The 18,244-nt window shown below is 36.9% G+C and overlaps 2 protein-coding genes across 3 annotated transcripts in view; one reads left to right on the top strand and one right to left on the bottom strand.

Annotated features, from left to right (window-relative positions):
• The window catches only part of LOC112056011 (uncharacterized), a 282,580-nt gene that overhangs the window by 15,853 nt on the left and 248,483 nt on the right, over nt 1-18,244 (top strand). The window lies entirely within an intron of this gene.
• The window catches only part of LOC112053050 (tyrosine-protein kinase Src42A), a 133,269-nt gene that overhangs the window by 66,383 nt on the left and 48,642 nt on the right, over nt 1-18,244 (bottom strand). The window contains exon 1 of one of the 2 annotated variants that reach the window (XM_052887864.1): nt 11,188-13,018. The exons of the other annotated variant lie outside the window; for it this stretch is intronic. Within the exon in view, the coding sequence (XP_052743824.1) occupies nt 11,188-12,770 (1,583 nt within the window). The 5' untranslated portion in view covers nt 12,771-13,018. Of the gene's footprint in view, nt 1-11,187; nt 13,019-18,244 lie in introns of those variants that run through there. 2 annotated transcript variants of the gene reach the window in all.

Here is an 18,244-nt window from a genome sequence, read left to right as displayed (position 1 = left end):
TTCTATACAATCTCACCTGATTGTAAGTGATGATACAATCAAAGATGGAAGCGAAATAACTTGTAAGAGTAGGATGAAAATCCACACCCCTTTCGGTTTCTACGACATCGTACCGGAACGCTAAATCGTTTGCTGGAAGGTTATAGTAACAAACCACGGCCGAAGCCTCCCACCAGCCTAAAATAACAATACATATAGTACCAACTGTAATGACAAGAAAACAGGAAAGAAAAATAAACAGCAGACAAGGGAAGACTTTAAGAGACTTATGTCAGTGACCCATGGCAGTGCGAGAGGTTTAATTTTAATTATATTCAATACATAATTTGTTACGTAAGTTTTGGAAAAACTCATATTGTTGTTTTGTTAAAATTCTCAGGATTTTATCATGACGATAATTTAATTAGTAATTTAAATTAAATGCGAATGGGAAAACCCAAAACCTACATTAATGAAGTTAAGATTCAATTAATCAAAATTTAAAATTATGGATTTTTCAAGATAAAAAATAGCCTACATGTTAATCCAGGGTATAATCTATCTCCATTTTTAAATTCAGCCAAATCTATTTTATAGTTTATGCATGAAAGACACAAACACCTATACAAACTGTCGCGTTTACAAAATTAGAAGGAGCAGGATTAGTAGGATTTTCCTATTGGTTTCATGGCCCCATTTAGATAATAAAATTCCAGAAGAGGATAATAATAACAATGTCGCAGTAATAATAAAATTGAAAAGGAGCTGTGTCCTGCATTTATACTATTTCATATTTATTGCCCACCGGTGAGACCTTGTCACGTGCTAAGGGCACGCTTAGGGTCATAGATCGATTACTAGGAATGCCCGACCGAAGGCCTAAACATGGAAAACGCATTCGGAATTGATTGATTCTAATCAATTGCAGTCATCATCCTCATCTACAAATACAGACAGAAGCCTAGAAACTTAAATAGAAACTCATATTATTATACTGTTCATTTAGCCTGTATAAGTAGGGAAGAAGGGAAGATTCATTAGAACGGTTAGTGAATTACTGGCATGCCTAAAACTACGTCACATACTGTTAAGAATTTCAGACTAGATCAGGTGGATTGATACTCTACTGCCAAACAGCATTGTGTTCTGGCATGACGGCCAGTTGTTGCTCAATTATAGGCACAAAATGCTTAGCTCTGACGTCTCATGATAGTAACACATAAGATAAAACTTTTAGGGTGTGTTCCTTGAATGTCTGGCAAAATGTTGCTCTTTAATAAAGGATGGTTTTCCACTTCACCAAAAAGTGGGTCATCTGCTGGTTCACCAATTATTGCAAATAAAAAAATCCGGACAAGTTAGAAAAAAAAGCTGGGATAGACACACGGACGGACATCAAAGTGGTCCTATAAGGTTTCGTATTTTACGTACGGTAGGTACAGAACCCAAAAACTAATAAGCCCACCCTCGAGACTAGAACAGCGTTTTAGAAATAAACAAGACGATTCGGTAGAGGACATTCACAAAATAGCCTAGTAAAGTTATTCAAATACAAACCACAAATCACAATACACGTGCAGTACACTTCAAAGTTTATCTAATTAAAACAAAACCATAACACAGTGACGCTAATGGTGCAAGTTGGGTGACTCATTATTTTGGTAACTTATGACTTTAAACTACGGTGCAGACACGAAATTTTATGAGACTTCTAAGACATCTTTTAGTACACCAAAATGACCTTCATTTTAGTGTTCCTAAAGTAACATACGAGTTACAGCATATAATGTCACACTCGGGGGTGAAATCCTTATTTGACTGGTCTATAACTCCAGGTCCCAAAAATATTTAATTTGTGTGTTATGTTATTAGGAAATACATGTATGAAATCAGCAATTATTTATAAATGCAAAAATACCCTGCCTACTCTGAGGACTCAGAATCTGTATTGGAGAAGGAATTTTACATCTTCCTTTATATATATAAAAAATAATTGCTGTCCGTTAGTCTCACTTAAATTCGAGAACGGGTGAACGGATTTATCTTCTCTTGGACTTGAAATGTTGTATAGGGAAGGTTTAAAAGGTGAGAAAAATTAGAATAAATGCCAGGAAAACCTTAAAAAAAACCCTTCTCCCAAACCCATACAAACGTTTAAGAGTCAAGGGGTAGGGTAGGGGTAGAGTAATGCAGAATAGGGGTAAGGAAGAAGTGCACATAAGACAAAGCGAAAAAGGGTCCGCTAGTTTTGTATAAATTGCAATTGCAAGTATAGTGCCTACCCTAGGTAAGTGCCCTGTGCACACTACTGAATGATATAATACGTATAATATATTGGGCAGTCAGAGAAACGTAAAACGACTAAAATGACACTCCTCCACCAGTTGGATAACCAAACGGAACAGTGAGTCCGACGAGACGATAGAACGACCTTGACCCGGATACCGCGTAAGAGAAATCGTTATGTGAATGAATACCATTTTAATATACATTTTCGGTGAATAACATTACAATAGCCTCAGTTCTGCATGCCTCAATTTACATATCTCGATTCTGACATTTATTGCACTCGTAAATGCTTAGTATTATATGTTTTATAATTATCGATACGGTTGCCTTCAAATACATTTGCCCGATTATATATAATATCAAATTGTTGATATAATCTATACTAATATTATAAAGCTGAAGAGTTTGTTTGTTTGTTTGATTGAACGCGCTAATCTCAGGAACTGGTACTGGTCCGATTTGAAAAACTCTTTCAGTGTTAGATATTTTATTCCCGTACTTCTACGGGGACCACGCGGGTGAAACCATGCGGCGTCAGCTAGTCACTTATAAAATTCAAGAACCAAACAGCTATTGTAATATTTGTAAAGAATCAGAAGTATAATAAGGAGGAAACTTTACCTACTAATGACTGAGATAAATCAATAATGAGACAAGTGACATTAATTAATTAAATAATAAAAGGGAAAGTGGATAATAAGTATCATTTTAATTAATAAATAGCAGTTAGTTATCAATAACATCTAGTGGAATCCCTTCTGGAACTTTTAAAGGCATACGTCATTTTTGCGTAAGTGCACGCAACGGAAGATCTCAAAGAAACATTTTTTACCATTTATGCCATATTTTTCATTTATGCTCCATTTCTATTGTAGAGTGGTTTTCTACAGGTATCATCATCATCATTAACACCCCATATCCGGCTCACTGTTAAGCACGAGCCTCATCTCAGAATTAGACGGGTTAGGCTAATAAGTCCACCGCGCTGGCCCAATTGGCTGACTTCACACACATGGAAAATTAAAAAAAATCTCAAGTATGCAGCCTACAGGTTTCCTCACGATGCTTTTCATTCACCGTTCGAGATACGTGATAATTTACGTTCGTTCGTTTATGTTCGTACGTTCGGGACCGGATTCGAACCTACGCCCTCTGAAACCAAGGCATAGGTCATATACACTATCACGGCTCATACTTCATCCAGATGACACCACGGAAATACGTAGCCACTTACCGATAAAGACTTAACAAAATGTAAACGTAAATCAAGCCAAACTAAAAATTAACATGAATAACGAGGTCACAGAATTTGAGCTAATATCAATCAACACGGCAAATGAATGTTTTAACAAGTTTCTAATGCACAAAATTTATTTAAACAGGCGTGTATTGGCTCTTGACACATTTATTGGTCATGTTTCAAATCGAGACATTCGAAAGTTCAAAAGCAAATATGACTAACTTCATTTATTGCCTAGGCTAGCTTGTGAACACAGAACAAAGATGCAGCGCTCAAGCTATCTCGGTGCTTGTGAAGTATTCAATACGTACTTATTATGTATATGTATTGAATATGTATAATAATAATTGAGTAATTAAGTCTGAATAAAATAAAGTAACATGTGGGGATCTATGGAAGAAACATGGGTGCACTTACAATACAACGCGATTCAATATGGCGCCCTTAAAGTAACTATGACAAAAGTAAAATCGACTACTGCATTGAAAACGTCATTAATCCGCCATTAATACGCGTATGGTGTTGCATTACTTGGGAGATAATGAATATTATTTCGATAGAATCAAAGTAAATTCGTAAATTTGTATAATCAAAAATAGTTAAAAAAAAAACATTATCTTTTATTTCCGCCAGAGTACAATGACTGATCCTGGGCTCCATATAATTTTGGACCATCTCCTTTCGACAAGTGTTGATTTGAATTTTTTAATGATGCATTAGTATAGGGAAGAAGAAACTTGTACATGAAATAGGATCATAATGGGTTTAATAATTATTACATTGAATAATTTAATTGAAGACAATCTTTCCGATTAGGTGGTAGAGTCACTCCAAACAGAAAACATGGAAGCTTTATTTTTAATGATTTATTATTCGATCAAAGAACGAAAGAAAGGAAATAGCATCATAGGACACGAACTTAACACAATAAAATTGGAAGACTGCAACGCTATTGGGAAACTATGTTATAATCCTCGTAACTCAACAATTTTAGTCTTGATTCGAGGGATATAGTAACTCTCTGTCTAACACCATGCTATAGACAGGGAGAGGTAGCGACAAAGTCGAAACTCATTCTGTCGAGTTACAAAAACGTCGTTACTCCTTACTCATAAGAGAATAGCATCATAGAATACTTATGAACAGTTACTATTCGCTTCTACACTATGACTGTAGGAACCATTTTTGTATTTTCATTTACTTTTATTCTTATAAATAAAATCTATCTAGACATTCGCTCTTTATAGTTTTATAAACTTACTAGTGGGCGCCCGCGACTTCGTCCGCGTGGAATTTAGTTTTTCGCAAATCCCGCGGGAATCATGAATTTACCGGGATAAAAGTAGCCTATATGTTAATCCAGAGTAAAAAATTCAGCAAAATCGCCGCAAAATTGACAAAGTTTCATACAAACTTTCAACCCCTATTTTATCCCCTTGGGGAATAATTAATTAAAATCCTTTCTTAGCGGATGCCTACGTCATAACATCTACCTGCATGCCAAATTTCAGCCCGATCCGTCCAGTGGTTTGGGCTGTGTGCGTTAATAAATCACTATGTCAATCAGTCACCTTTGAGTTTTATATATTTAGATATTTTAAGCTAAATATAAAAAGCCTCGCTTTCCGCCACAGTGAGAGAAATGAGAATTTTTTACTATCCTATGGGTATATTGTCGATCATTGAACTTGTGCGTGCCGATGGCACCACGTTTTTTTTGCTAAGCCAGTCTTACCCGCTCCAGGTTGCTAGATGGGTAATCTAATTATAGGACTCCCTATCCCGATGCAAATATGGTCTTGCTTGTCTTAGACTCGGTACTAGTTTTTTTAGGGGAATCTAACTTGTCGTTAACGACGGAACATATTTAACTTTTTGTTGATATTTTTTTTTGTTGGTCTAAGCGTGAATCATCGCAACGTTTTAACACGGCACACTATCGCTGAGCCTACTCATAGGTATTTATCAAAATAAATTTATATTAATGAGTGTGTTACTATTATTTTTAATTAACTTCACGTATATGAGCAGCCTTCAAATAATCGTGTTACCGTATACTCTGATAATCTATACTAATATTATAATGAGGTAAAGTCTGTAAGTTTGTGTGGAAATTAAAAACTTCGTATATAACAATATAAAGACACATTATTTTTGTTAATTGTCATAGGCTATTTTATTCCCGTATTCCTACGGGGACAGGAACCACGCGGGTGATACAGCGCGGCGTCTGCTATTCGAAAAAAAAAGACTCACGTTTATCCATACTAATATTATGAATGTGAATGTGTGTGTGTTTGTCCGTCTTTCACGGCAAAACGGAGCGACGTATTGACGTGATTTTTAATGAAAATAGTTGAAAGGTTGGAGAGTGGCATGGGCTACATTTTGTCTCATTTTAACCCCCCACTTTCCAAAAATGGGGGGTCGAAGTTTGCGTGTAGCAAAGTAGAAAGCTAAAAATTGGTATGCAGACTATTTGTGACCATTTTAGAGTAGGGGTAGGGTATGGTAGGTTCAGCAATGTAGAATGTCTTCATTTAAGACGCGAAGGGTTGTTTCCGGTGAGTCCTACAAACCCTAATGAGGGTGCCGCGGAGGAGTCTCTCCCGCGACACCTTCGGGAGGGATGCGTAAAAGCGTTTCCCAGCGAGAAAAAAAAGGGTACGGTAGGCTACGGGTAGGGGTAGGGTAGGGTAAGGATAGGGAAGAAGTGCACATAAGTCAAATCGAAGCTTGATCGGGTCCGCTAGTTGTATATAAGTCACATGTTAAAAAGTAAACAAAGATGACACTGAACAAGTTCACGTGGAACTGATTAAAAGGTTTCCAATGATCTATACAAACTAAGTAGAATATATAATAATTGATCGTAAGATAAGTATTAAAGACAATGGACATTTAATTGTCAAAGTCATCAACAAAGTAGCTACCTACTACAATTATTATTGTATCGACGAAGTATTTTATTCAACGCCGTTAATTACCTTAGAAGTTGTTGCTTTTAATAGTCGTTATATAATACAGTGTTTAAGAATCACATTTTAATAATGCTTAATGTATCTCTTAAACTACGTGTCTCTGAAATATGCAAGGAATAATAAGATCAATTATATTAGTTTCCCCGTTGTAACATTCCCAGGATAATACTAATAACTTACGCCATGGTATGAATTTATAGGCAACCTTAGCCGTTCGGCTAAAGCATTAGTTTCCTAACGGTACTTTTAATATAATATTATTAGGTGTAAGTTTGGAAAATGTAGAAACACTTTATGGCACACAAGATGAAATTCATACACAAAATACATATATAGAATAAACGTGTGCAAAATACGTCCTTATTGTTGCAAACAATCTCTTACAGGCAACCCCTAATGATATAAAACATGGTAGAGACGTGGTTGTTTATCAAAATCACGTATAATCAATTTTATAATATATATCAGTATCATAAGATTTTGGGTTTACCCGGATAGCAGTAGCTACGATTCTACCGACTGTATCGATTATCGTCTCGATCTCGATTAAAATGTCGTTAGAATCGTAGGTACGTACTGCTGCTAATCCCAAATTAGAGCTTGATATAAACATTAACGACAACTACCGAGTAATTCTAGTACAATTTGAAACAACAATACAAGTTCCGATATTGGTGTTTTTTTTTTTTTTTTTTTTTTTTTTTTTTTTTTTTTTTTTTTTTTTTTTTTCTTTACAAGTTAGCCCTTGACTACAATCTCACCTGATGGTGAGTGTGTGCTCAAGTGATGAAGCAGTCTAAGATGGAAGCGGGCTAACTTGTTTGGAGGAGGATGAAAATCCACACCCCTTTCGGTTTCTACACGGCATCGTACCGGAACGCTAAATCGCTTGGCGGTACGTCTTTGCCGGTAGGGTGGTAACTAGCCACGGCCGAAGCCTCCCACCAGCCAGACCTGGACAAATTAAGAAAATCTCAATCTGCCCAGCCGGGGATCGAACCCAGGACCTCCGTCTTGTAAATCCACCGCACATACCACTGCGCCACGGAGGCCGTCAGGTGTTATTGACGCGCACTCCAAAATTTACACATGTATCGTGTATATTGTTATTTGGTGCAGAAAATCACTGCCAAAATGAAAAGTATGAACTAAAAACCCCATTAAACATAATAAAATAAACGGTATTTTTGCAAGCAATATAGGTTCCCCCGTTACTTATTCACAGAAGTGACAGATAAGGATAACAGTCGTATCAAGGCATAGTTTGAATTTACAATGGTATCTTATGACAATACTGCTTGAAAAGAGTCGTTTCGTTTGTGTTAAGGTTGCAAAAAAAATAAATAATTTGTTCTTGAACAACGCCAAAGTTAATCACATCTAAGGACAATACTACGAGTATATTAGCAACATAATAATGCACTAAAAGCCTGAGATGATGACGTCATTATAACACAAAAGCTAAAAGTTTAGCAGCCTGTAAAAACAGCAACTATAGAGTACGGCCCGTGGTGGCTTTGGTGGTAGCAGTATTAAAGGGTTCAAGACCCCCCAATCGTCCAAAAATAAAACGTATTATTTTCTACACATCATAACAAATGATGTTCCCAGTCTTCATGGTAATAAATAATAAAGATAAAGTCTTCGCTAGACTCTTAGCAGTATTTTATGATAACAAAATACCCACAGGGCATTATGCAATCATCGATATAATAACAAAAAAATATTTTTATCGGATTTATTTACACTTTTGTCGTACGGTTATAACTTACGCATTTTGTATAATTTGCAAATATATATTTACGATTCCCTTCCAGGAATGATTCATTACAAATATAGTTTAGCGATCTAGAAGGGTATCGAAAACACTTAGCGAAATCGACAATGAGTCGTTAGATGTTAGTGCCATTTGTTGATCAGAAAAGGACATGATGATGCGGAACGCAAAAGCGTGATTAAAGGGTACTGCGAAAATAATTACAAGACATAAGTCTTGTAATAATCGCGCTGCGTAATTCTTTGTTCTAAAAACATTATCAAAAACATTACTTCAAACTATACGGTGTCAAAAAAAATGCTAATTTTTGTAATTCGATATTACGAGTGTGTACTGAAAAATTGTGTCAATGCTAATCATTAGTACAGTGTATATTTTAAATTGGTTTTGCATACATTTATGAAAACATCCGCGCACAGCAATGATTATTATCGACAAATGTTATATACAGTCGGTCGAAACGGCACGCGTAAAAAGCAAAAACAAATCGTAAAAACCTGTTGCATTGTTCCTTCGTGAGAGATCTCCACGAACCAACAGTCGAGATAAAAGCAAATCATTTTCTAACACGTGTTAACAAATATGAATTAGATATGATTTCATGTTACAGTATTATAAAACCAGTTTTTAATAACACGGACCAAATAAAAGGAGTAATTAATGTATAGCAAGATAACAAATGTATCTTTCATGCAATAATGAGTAACAAACTGACAACACATAATATATTAAAAACTAGAAAGCCAAATTTCGACTCCACTAAAAACCTAATTCAACATTACAGAGCGCGGAGACGTCACGAAACGTTACCAAAATTATAGATAGCGTTAGACAGAGTGAAAGTGAAGCAAAAGCAATTAATGTTATTAGACAATATTGATGTTCTGCGTCTTTTAACAGTGATAAAAAAGCAAAAGTACAAAACTCATTTACTTTTTATTCCATATGCGTTTTCTTTCAGTTTCGAATACTAAATTCGTATTCATGATTTGTAACACAAATTACATTTGTCAGCCTCATGGCATTACGAAATGTCATCTCTATTAATAACATAGTCAATTAAATGTAGCCTTTTGCGGTCTATTTTGTTTATTTAACACCACACTAAGTTAAGAACAATAGAAAGTTTAATTTACACTACACTAAACACTACATTTTGAAATCCAAATTTATGGTACATTAAGGTTGGGGCATAACAGAAAACTGAATACTTATTTTTTATTTAATCACATTATCAAATGTAATCTGATAACGATATCAGTTTTATCACAACTAATCACATTATCTGTTGAAATACCTAATTGCTTCATTAGTATACCTAATTTTTCAAAGGGATCAGGTAAATGTTTATTCTGATTGATACTTTAATGATAATAATATATTAAGATTTATTTATATGAAAAAAATCAAACTGCTTATTTATATTTTGTGAAGCGTTATTTGCAACTATGGCATTTTGAGAGCGATTTTCTGTTACATTTTTTATGATATTTGATTTAATACTGGAAATTGGTTAGATTTGACATTAAGGATCAAGTATATATTTCGTCCCCATTTTGAAAAAGGAATGGTAAGCATTTATGCAGTTAATCTGTCGTATTTAAGTACTGTTTCAAGAAAATTGTTTGCAGCCAAACTGTAAACAAATATTTTCCAGTGAATGCGACATATTTTCAAAATCAAGTATACGCAATTAGCACAATAGCTATGTTGTTGGTTGCATTGTATAACAAAGGCGTTTTTCGAATAAGAAACATTGACATTAAAACAACTGGAAAACGTTAAATAAATCAAGTGACCTACACATTTGTTGGTAGTGAAATCTATTTTGCGTAATTTCCTATTATTAATTTGAATGGACTTAATGAGTTGTGTGTGATATTTTTAACCGTGACCTGCGAATAACACAAACGTATGCGGGTTCAAAGTTTGCAATCCTATTTATTGTACAAAATGCAAAATTTATCGTTAATCAATGTATATTTTGATATACAAAGGACTAGTAGGAATAATTATTGTGCAACCAGAGTAACCCTCAAGGCTGATGGGTGAAACCGATACCGACACGTCCGTATAGTTTGCCTCACCGCCGCTACTTTCCGCGCTCTCTAGCGGTTGGGATGTCCAACGATATTTATAGCGTACTTCTGTTTACATTGTTATCCGCAATATGACTTTGAGGTTTGGTTCGTTTTATATATTTTCCTAGTATCCATTTATTTTAATAACTAAACTGACTGATGATAAAATCATTTCTGGAAAATACGATATTGAAGACAGATTGAATTCCAATGTGAATCCAGGAAGCGTCGTTTAAAATAATATCACGTCACGCACAGTGAACACAAATAGGTGCGAACAAAATTCAAATCACTGTCGCTTCCGATCAGATGGCTACAGTTTTCGTGAACGTCACCTTCATAGGTTACTTCCTGAGCGGACTTCCAATCGCCAAACAACAAGAGGAAGATTGCTGTCGGAGCAGCGACCGACCGCGCAAACGTAGCCTTGGACGCGAGCTCCCTGCATTCTAATCGGACGGCCTTGCGGAAGCTTGTGCGTACAGCTCTCGTAACATGCACTTCTCGACCGGCGTTTTATCAAAAGTTTCGACCGAACGTTCAGACACAGCTACACGTAACCATTACAAATAAGTAGGTAATGCTAAGAGGGTATAATTCGCAGTTGGTGTTAAGCAAACAAGAAGAGCCCAGCACCGTTTCCTTGTAAGCATTTAAGTATGCAACTATTGGTACTTATAACATATTTGGCAAGAAATTTACTTATTACAAGAAGATTGCGCTATAAAATAAATCCCATAGTTTTAGAACTATCAATATGCGACAAAAAATATTGATGATAAGGTTAATATAATCGTAAGATTCGTTTTATGGATACAAATTAGATTTATTATTACTTACGTCATTGTATTGAGCTTCATGTAGGTATCTAAGGGCAGGCTCTCCACGGTTTTATTATTTTCATTTGTTCCCGAGAGCCGTCGTGCTGTGCGCATCCAGCTACCCCTTTGTCTTCGGAAGCCTTTGTCGTTTTTTAACAACTGAATATGTCTTTTTACAATGTCATGCCATTTCCATTTCACCGTTGCTGGAGAATCACTGGCCGCGTCCTCTTTGCAAATTTGCAAGCCGTCACTAAACCTTCGCATGTTTTGCAAATAGATTTCATTAGACTTCGGAGGCAGACTTCGTCTTCTTTCTTCATGTACTATGCATGAGTCATGAGAATTCTGCTCGGCAATCCATTTTGAAATAAAATCATTTTTATCACAGACTTGAGTAATCACTGGCTCTTCTTTGGGTTGAGGTGGTATCCAATCCAAGCTCACCCATTGACTAGATTTTGGTTTAGATTTAAAAATTACGTCTATCTCGTCATCGCAGTCCGACGAGCCGATGGAACATACAGAGGTTTTTTTTCTTCGGAATCGCGACCGCACTATCGGTTTACAAGACGTAAACGACTCAGTGTTTGTCACAAAGTCCGTAGCATCTTCTTTTCTCACATCCTGTAAACTCTTAAGAGTGCTATTTATAGTCTCTATGTTAGCGTAAGAGTTTTCGGAGCAAGATGAGTCAACGCTAAACCTACCCCTTTGTATCGGCTTAGATCGTGTGACATTTGTGCTGCAACTTTCAGTCATTCCGCAACCTATGTCTCGTTCGCTGGTTAAGGATATTCTTCTTTCATTTGATCTTTCGTTTTCCATTTCTATTATTTTAGCCATACTAGTAAAACTACTTTCTTTTGTAGGTTCAATTAATCTAGTTAATTTATGAGATAATGATTCGTCTTCAATACTCTCGTTACTATTTGTAAGGGTAGAGACGGAATTATCCTCGTTAAATTCTATAATCCTAGTTATTTTTTGTGGCATTTCATGGTCTTCCTCTGATACAACGGGCGTAGGAAAATTATCGTTTTCAAATTCAATTATCCTAGTTATCCTTTGTAAGGGTTCTTTTTCGGTTTCATTCATACTTTCGGAATTAAAATCGTCCAATTCGATAATTCTCGTTATTCTTTGGGGGTAACTGTCCTTTTCAGCTCCATTTCGTTCTTCGAATTTCGGATTTTTGGTTTTACTAATACAACAAAATTGACTATCTAATTCGGGATATGTCGTCATAGATAAACTGGAATTTTCAAATATTACCTGTTCTTCTAAGGAGTTATTTCGGCTCTTAGCTTTTTGCAGTGCACTCTCTGAAAGAAAAACACAAGGCACCTCCACTTGCATAGACATTTTGCGACGTCTGGTTGTGTTTTCCTTTTCTTTATTAATGTCATTGTCTATGCTCTCGGCCACGGCCGTGGGCGGTAAAATAATCGGCTTCCCCGCTACCATACGCAAGAAGTCCGTAACGGCAGCGATGTGGGCACCAGTGACGGCACCTTGTAATTTCACACCCGACACTTGGTGAGGTACAAGTTGATTATCGCGCATACACCATACAACGGGCAGAGCCCCTTCCGACACCATCGTCGTGTCTCAAATTAAATAATTAAAAAAAAAAAACTAAAACAAAACACTGAATTACAAAAAAAAACCGTTCGATAAACTGTCACACTCAAAAATCACTGGCGCATTTCCGGGCTACTGCGGCCTTTCATGAAACAAAAACAGTAGGAAACTTGAAACACGTAAGTGTGACGTCTGTAGGGCGACATAGCGCGGACGCGGCGAGTCGGCTACGCGTCCGGGCGCGGCGGAGGTCGCGAGAGATAAGGCGGTGAGAGCCGCACGCGCACGGCGCAACCACGCCGCCCGCCGCCGCCCCGCCGCACCGGCGGTGGCGACCCATCTCTTGTGATCATACATCAATTATTATCAAATGCACTCCGATTGGAAGACCCATAGCCGCAAGGCGAAGGAAGATATCCGGGGGAGAAAGTTCCCCCGCATCGAAGTCTTGCAAGGAGTTCTAAGCCTCGAGGCCCGTACACCTCAACCAGATTTTCATCCGGGCGGAGATACCAGTAGTAAATTATATAACGATATATTTAATATTTATATCGTCCGACGTCCGATAGGTTCGACGCGGGGAAGCTTGGTCATTTGACCCAAGCTTTGAATTTGAATCACCATAAGAATTTATCAGTGCTATAGAATATTTTTTTTTGGGTTTCTACAAAATTACATAACTACAGTAGGCACTTTTTATGTTATATTTTATTTAAACATATTAAACAACTGTTAATTATATCTTTTGTGATAACTTGGTAACTTAATTTCACCAATTCAAAGAAATTCTTCAAGAGTCAAAAAAAATCAAAAAAGACTTTTTAAATAATATACAAATGGTGGATCGCTAGATAATTTACATTGTTATGGTTTCCATAAACTTCATCTTGGCATAAGTACAAAAAAAATTATTTAATGCACTTTAGTAAATTATGTAACGGTATAAATGACCTATTAAGCTTTGAGGTAAATACCACAAGAATTTATCAGTTGGAATGTCAATCATTCATTATTGATTTCTATAAAATTACATAACTTTACTGACGACATCAAGCGAGTCGCAGGGATTCGCTGGATGCAGGTGGCTCAGTATCGTGATGTTTGGAAGTCCTCACAAAAGGCCTATGTCCTGCAGTGGAAGTCCATATGATGACATAACTTTAAAATGCTGCAGGGCTTTTATAATGTTTTAATTGATGAAACGTATTAGATTTTCTTTATTTATAAACACCATTTTATAACACACTATTATAAATCAGTACGTTCTTTATTTTGAATAAGGTATATGAAACACAGCTTACTTATATTTTTGCGGTTATAACGTTTCACTTAATCTGATCGAAATTCTTAGGCCAACTTTTTAAAAACTTCTTATTTACTTTGTGAAGAAATCAACTTATTTTATTTCTGGTATTCTATTTGTTTATGGTATAAAATTATTACTATTGTTATAAAAATCAATTGCTTGCTTGGCCATGAAAAACTGTAATAATAGGCTCTGAAAATTTCTGAAGGCTTGATTGTTTAGGTTTCTTTTCGTTACAGGTGAGTTAATTGCTCAAATGTCTGATACTAATCTTTTGTTACTTATTTGTGTGATTGTTAAACAATATAACTTTTGGTTACATTCACAACGCATTCGAGTTTTTTTTTTTTTTAATTATAAAAATATGTCTTACATATTAAAATTAAAAAAAAAAATCAACATTCATTTATTTCAAGTAGGCTCAGTATACAAACACTTTTGCAATGTCAGTTGACTATTTGTAAAGATTCTACCACCGGTTCGAAAGGCAGGTTCTGCTGAAAAGAACCGGCAAGCTACTCAACAGTTGGTTTTTTTGAAAAGATATATACAGTATTATAGTTTACAATTGATAACAATTGTTTCAATTTGTTATAGTTTTACCTGCATACCAGAGAATTTTCTTAATTCTCTGCGTGTGTGATGTCTGCTAATCCGCATTGGGCCAGCGTGGTGGACTATTGACCTAACCTCTCTCATTCTGAGAGGAAACTCAAGGTCAGCAGTGAGCCGAATGATAGTTTTACTTTCTGTGTGCAAGTGGAAGCTGATCCAATAGCCTCCAAGCACCTTTATCATTTAGAAACTCATCAATGGTCAAACTCATCAATTATACCTCCTAAGGGTACCCAGTTACGAATGGTAACACGATCGCTAGAAAATTAACAGTGTTACGGTTTCCACAAATTTCATTATTAGCATAATATATGCAGGCATAGCAATTCAAGATTCGCATTACTGACGCAACGGCTGCGGACTCGAAATTAGTAAAACATTCGTCCACCGCGGACATCGTTTATTGTAACTCAACGATTACCGGGTATTTGCATTCATCGTCGGCGGACGATCATTACAATTTATCGCTTTTAAACATATGAAATGTGTGAAAAAGAATATGATGGACTAAGAGCCAGCGACTGCTCGACATTCATCATTATCAACCCATATTCGGCTCACTGCTGAGCTCGAGTCTCCTCACAGAATGAGAGGGGTTAGGCCAATAGTCCGCCACGCTGGCCCAATGCGGATTGGCAGACTTCACACACGCAGAAAATTAAGAAAATTCTCGGGTGTGCAGGTTTCCTCACGATATTTTTCCTTCACCGTTTGAGATACGTGATATTTAATTTCTTAAAATGCACACAACTGAAAAGTTGGAGGTGCATGCCCCGGACCGGATTTGAGCCCACATCCTCCAGAATCGGAGGCAGAGGTCATATCCACTGGGCTATCACGGCTCTCGCCCGGCTCTCACCCGCCTCGGCCCGACATTATCTTCCTCATTTTATGAAGTTTGGCTTGAAAAAAGAAATAAGGAGCATGTTCCTACCGTGCACTTCATAGATGCGAAAATGCAAGGCTTTTCAATTACCTACCCTAGTTAAATATTTGTGCACGCCACTGTTCCTAGCATAGTTAAGTATGGTAGTCAATTACAGAGTTTGGACTGTGACTTTCCAGTTTTTCAAGTCCAGGCCCTCAACCGTCAAAGTATAAAACGTTTTGTTTTTAACACTTTCCTCGGCATAATATAAGAAATTAAGTCATTAGCTTTGCGGAAACCCTTCAAAAACAACGTTGAAGGCTACCTAAATTTCAAGGGTCTTTTAGCGAAGAGTTGCCACAACAAAAAAGGTCTGGCGACATGAATCCCCAAGACAGCCCGTGGAAAACAACCAAAATATTACATTTTATGCTAAATTGAAGATGGACTTTTGAACCTTCCAAAGCTATAAGTATTAAATTGATCATACTTACCCCTTATAGAGGGGAGCAAGATTTACAATCCTACTAATATTATAAACGCGAAAGTTTGTATGGATGTATGTTTGTTTGGGTGTTTTTTACTCTTTAACGCCGCGACTACTGAAGCGATTTGGCTGAAATTTTGAATGGAATACTTTTCATCCCGGAAAAATCCATGGTTCCCGCGGGATTTGTGAAAAACTGAATTCCACGCGGACAAAGTTGCGGGCGTCAGCTAGTCTATCATCATACAATGTGGCATGTCTGGCATTCGCAAGCTCTCGTTCTACTGCTCCATTGACGATGAGCTGTTTATTGTACTCTGGGTCGTAAGTTAACCCACCTCATCTCCGGTCATTCTGTCGTGTACTGTTATACCGTATTGTGATGGTTCTATTTGCAAACTTCCGAGTGGTGGGCCATAAAATACTATGTGCTATGTAGCATGGTGCGGGTGACAGTTGACTTATGACGCTCGAAATACGTACTAACCTCAGTGCTTGAAGAGAAAAGTCTTCGAACAGTGCGTGTTGCCAGTGATGACCTATGGTTCCGAGACTTGGTCGCCAACTATGGGCCTCATATGAAGGCTTAGAGTCACACAGCGGGCGATGGAACGAGCTATGTTAGGAGTATCTCTGCGTGATCGAATCAAAAGTGAGTTGATCCGCAGAAGAACCAAAGTCACCGACATAACTCAACGAGTCGCGAAGCTGAAGTGGCAATGGGCGGGGCACATAGTTCGAAGAGCCGAGGACCTTGAGGTCCCAAGGTGCTGGACCCCCTACCAGGTGGACTGACGACATCAAACGAGTCGCAGGGATTCGCTGGATGCAGGCGGCTATGTATGTTTGGAAGTCCCTACAAAAGGCCTATGTCCTGATGATGATGAATACGTACTAATATCGTGAATCGCGACTAACTTTCAAGAGTGAAACGAACTGTCACCCGCACCATGCTATAGCGCACACAAATTAGTCTTTCTATCAATGTGAAATCGAAAGAGATGATTATAGTTCCATGAATGCTGTTAATTATGACTCACTTGTTTAGTTTCTAAATATAATTAAAAAACAAGTCTGTAATGTTTCTGTAATTATCTGGACTTTTGAATATTATAAGTTGACGACCTTTCTAGCAGTTAGTAATGCTGTGGTTTTTAGAGGGGTTTCAGGTGCAGACCCATCCAGCCAGGTGGGGGTCAGTTTAGGATTACTGTTTAAATTGGCTTAACTAGCTAGCCACGGTTTATTTCATGGCTTTTTATTACCTATCCAGCCGGCAAACGTACATATAGCATAAGCCCCTTCTAAGACTCGTTACCGTCTTAGACTGCTTCGTATTTTAAAATCCAGCGAGGTCGCAGTGTATCACTTGATTCGTCTCTAAATAAAAAAAAATATTAAATGCTACGAAAAGCTTGAACTTGCCCGTAGACCACAATAGTTAAAATCCAACGACAATTAAAGTCTTCAAACAGAACGCCGCACAAATGTAACATTACTTGTAGAACATCTAATGACTGACAAAGCTCATAATATTTAGCAGTTAAACTCGGGGGTCGCAATACATATAAGCATAATTTAGTAATTGCTACACAAAACTCAAACTTGACAGTAGACCAAAGAGTTAAAATCCAACGCCAATCAAAGTCCTCAAACAGAACGCCGCACAAATGTAACATTACTTGTAGAACATCTAATGTCTGACAAAGCTTATAATATTTAGCAGTTAAACTCGGTGGTCGCAATGTATATAAGGATATTTTAGTAATTGCTACACAAAGATCAAACTTGACAGTAGACCAAAGAGTTAAAAGTCAAAGCCAATCAATGCCTTCAAACAGAACGCCACACAAATGTAACATTACTTGTAGAAGATCTAATGACTGACAAAGCTCATAATATTTAGCAGTTAAACTCGGGGGTCGCAATGTATATAAGCATATTTTAGTAATTGCTACACAAAGATCAAACTTGACAGTAGACCAAAGAGTTAAAAGTCAAAGCCAATCAATGCCTTCAAACAGAACGCCACACAAATGTAACATTACTTGTAGAAGATCTAATGACTGACAAAGCTCATAATATTTAGCAGTTAAACTCGGGGGTCGCAATGTATATAAGCATATTTTAGTAATTGCTACACAAAGCTCAAACTTGACAGTAGACCAAAGAGTTAAAAATCAACGCCATCAATGTCTTCAAACAGAACGCCACAC

The sequence above is a fragment of the Bicyclus anynana genome, chromosome 20 (genome assembly GCF_947172395.1).
Source record: "Bicyclus anynana chromosome 20, ilBicAnyn1.1, whole genome shotgun sequence".
Classification (NCBI taxonomy): domain Eukaryota; kingdom Metazoa; phylum Arthropoda; class Insecta; order Lepidoptera; family Nymphalidae; genus Bicyclus; species Bicyclus anynana.
Note: the sequence above shows the minus strand (reverse complement) of the source record. Positions and strands in the feature narration are given on the sequence as shown.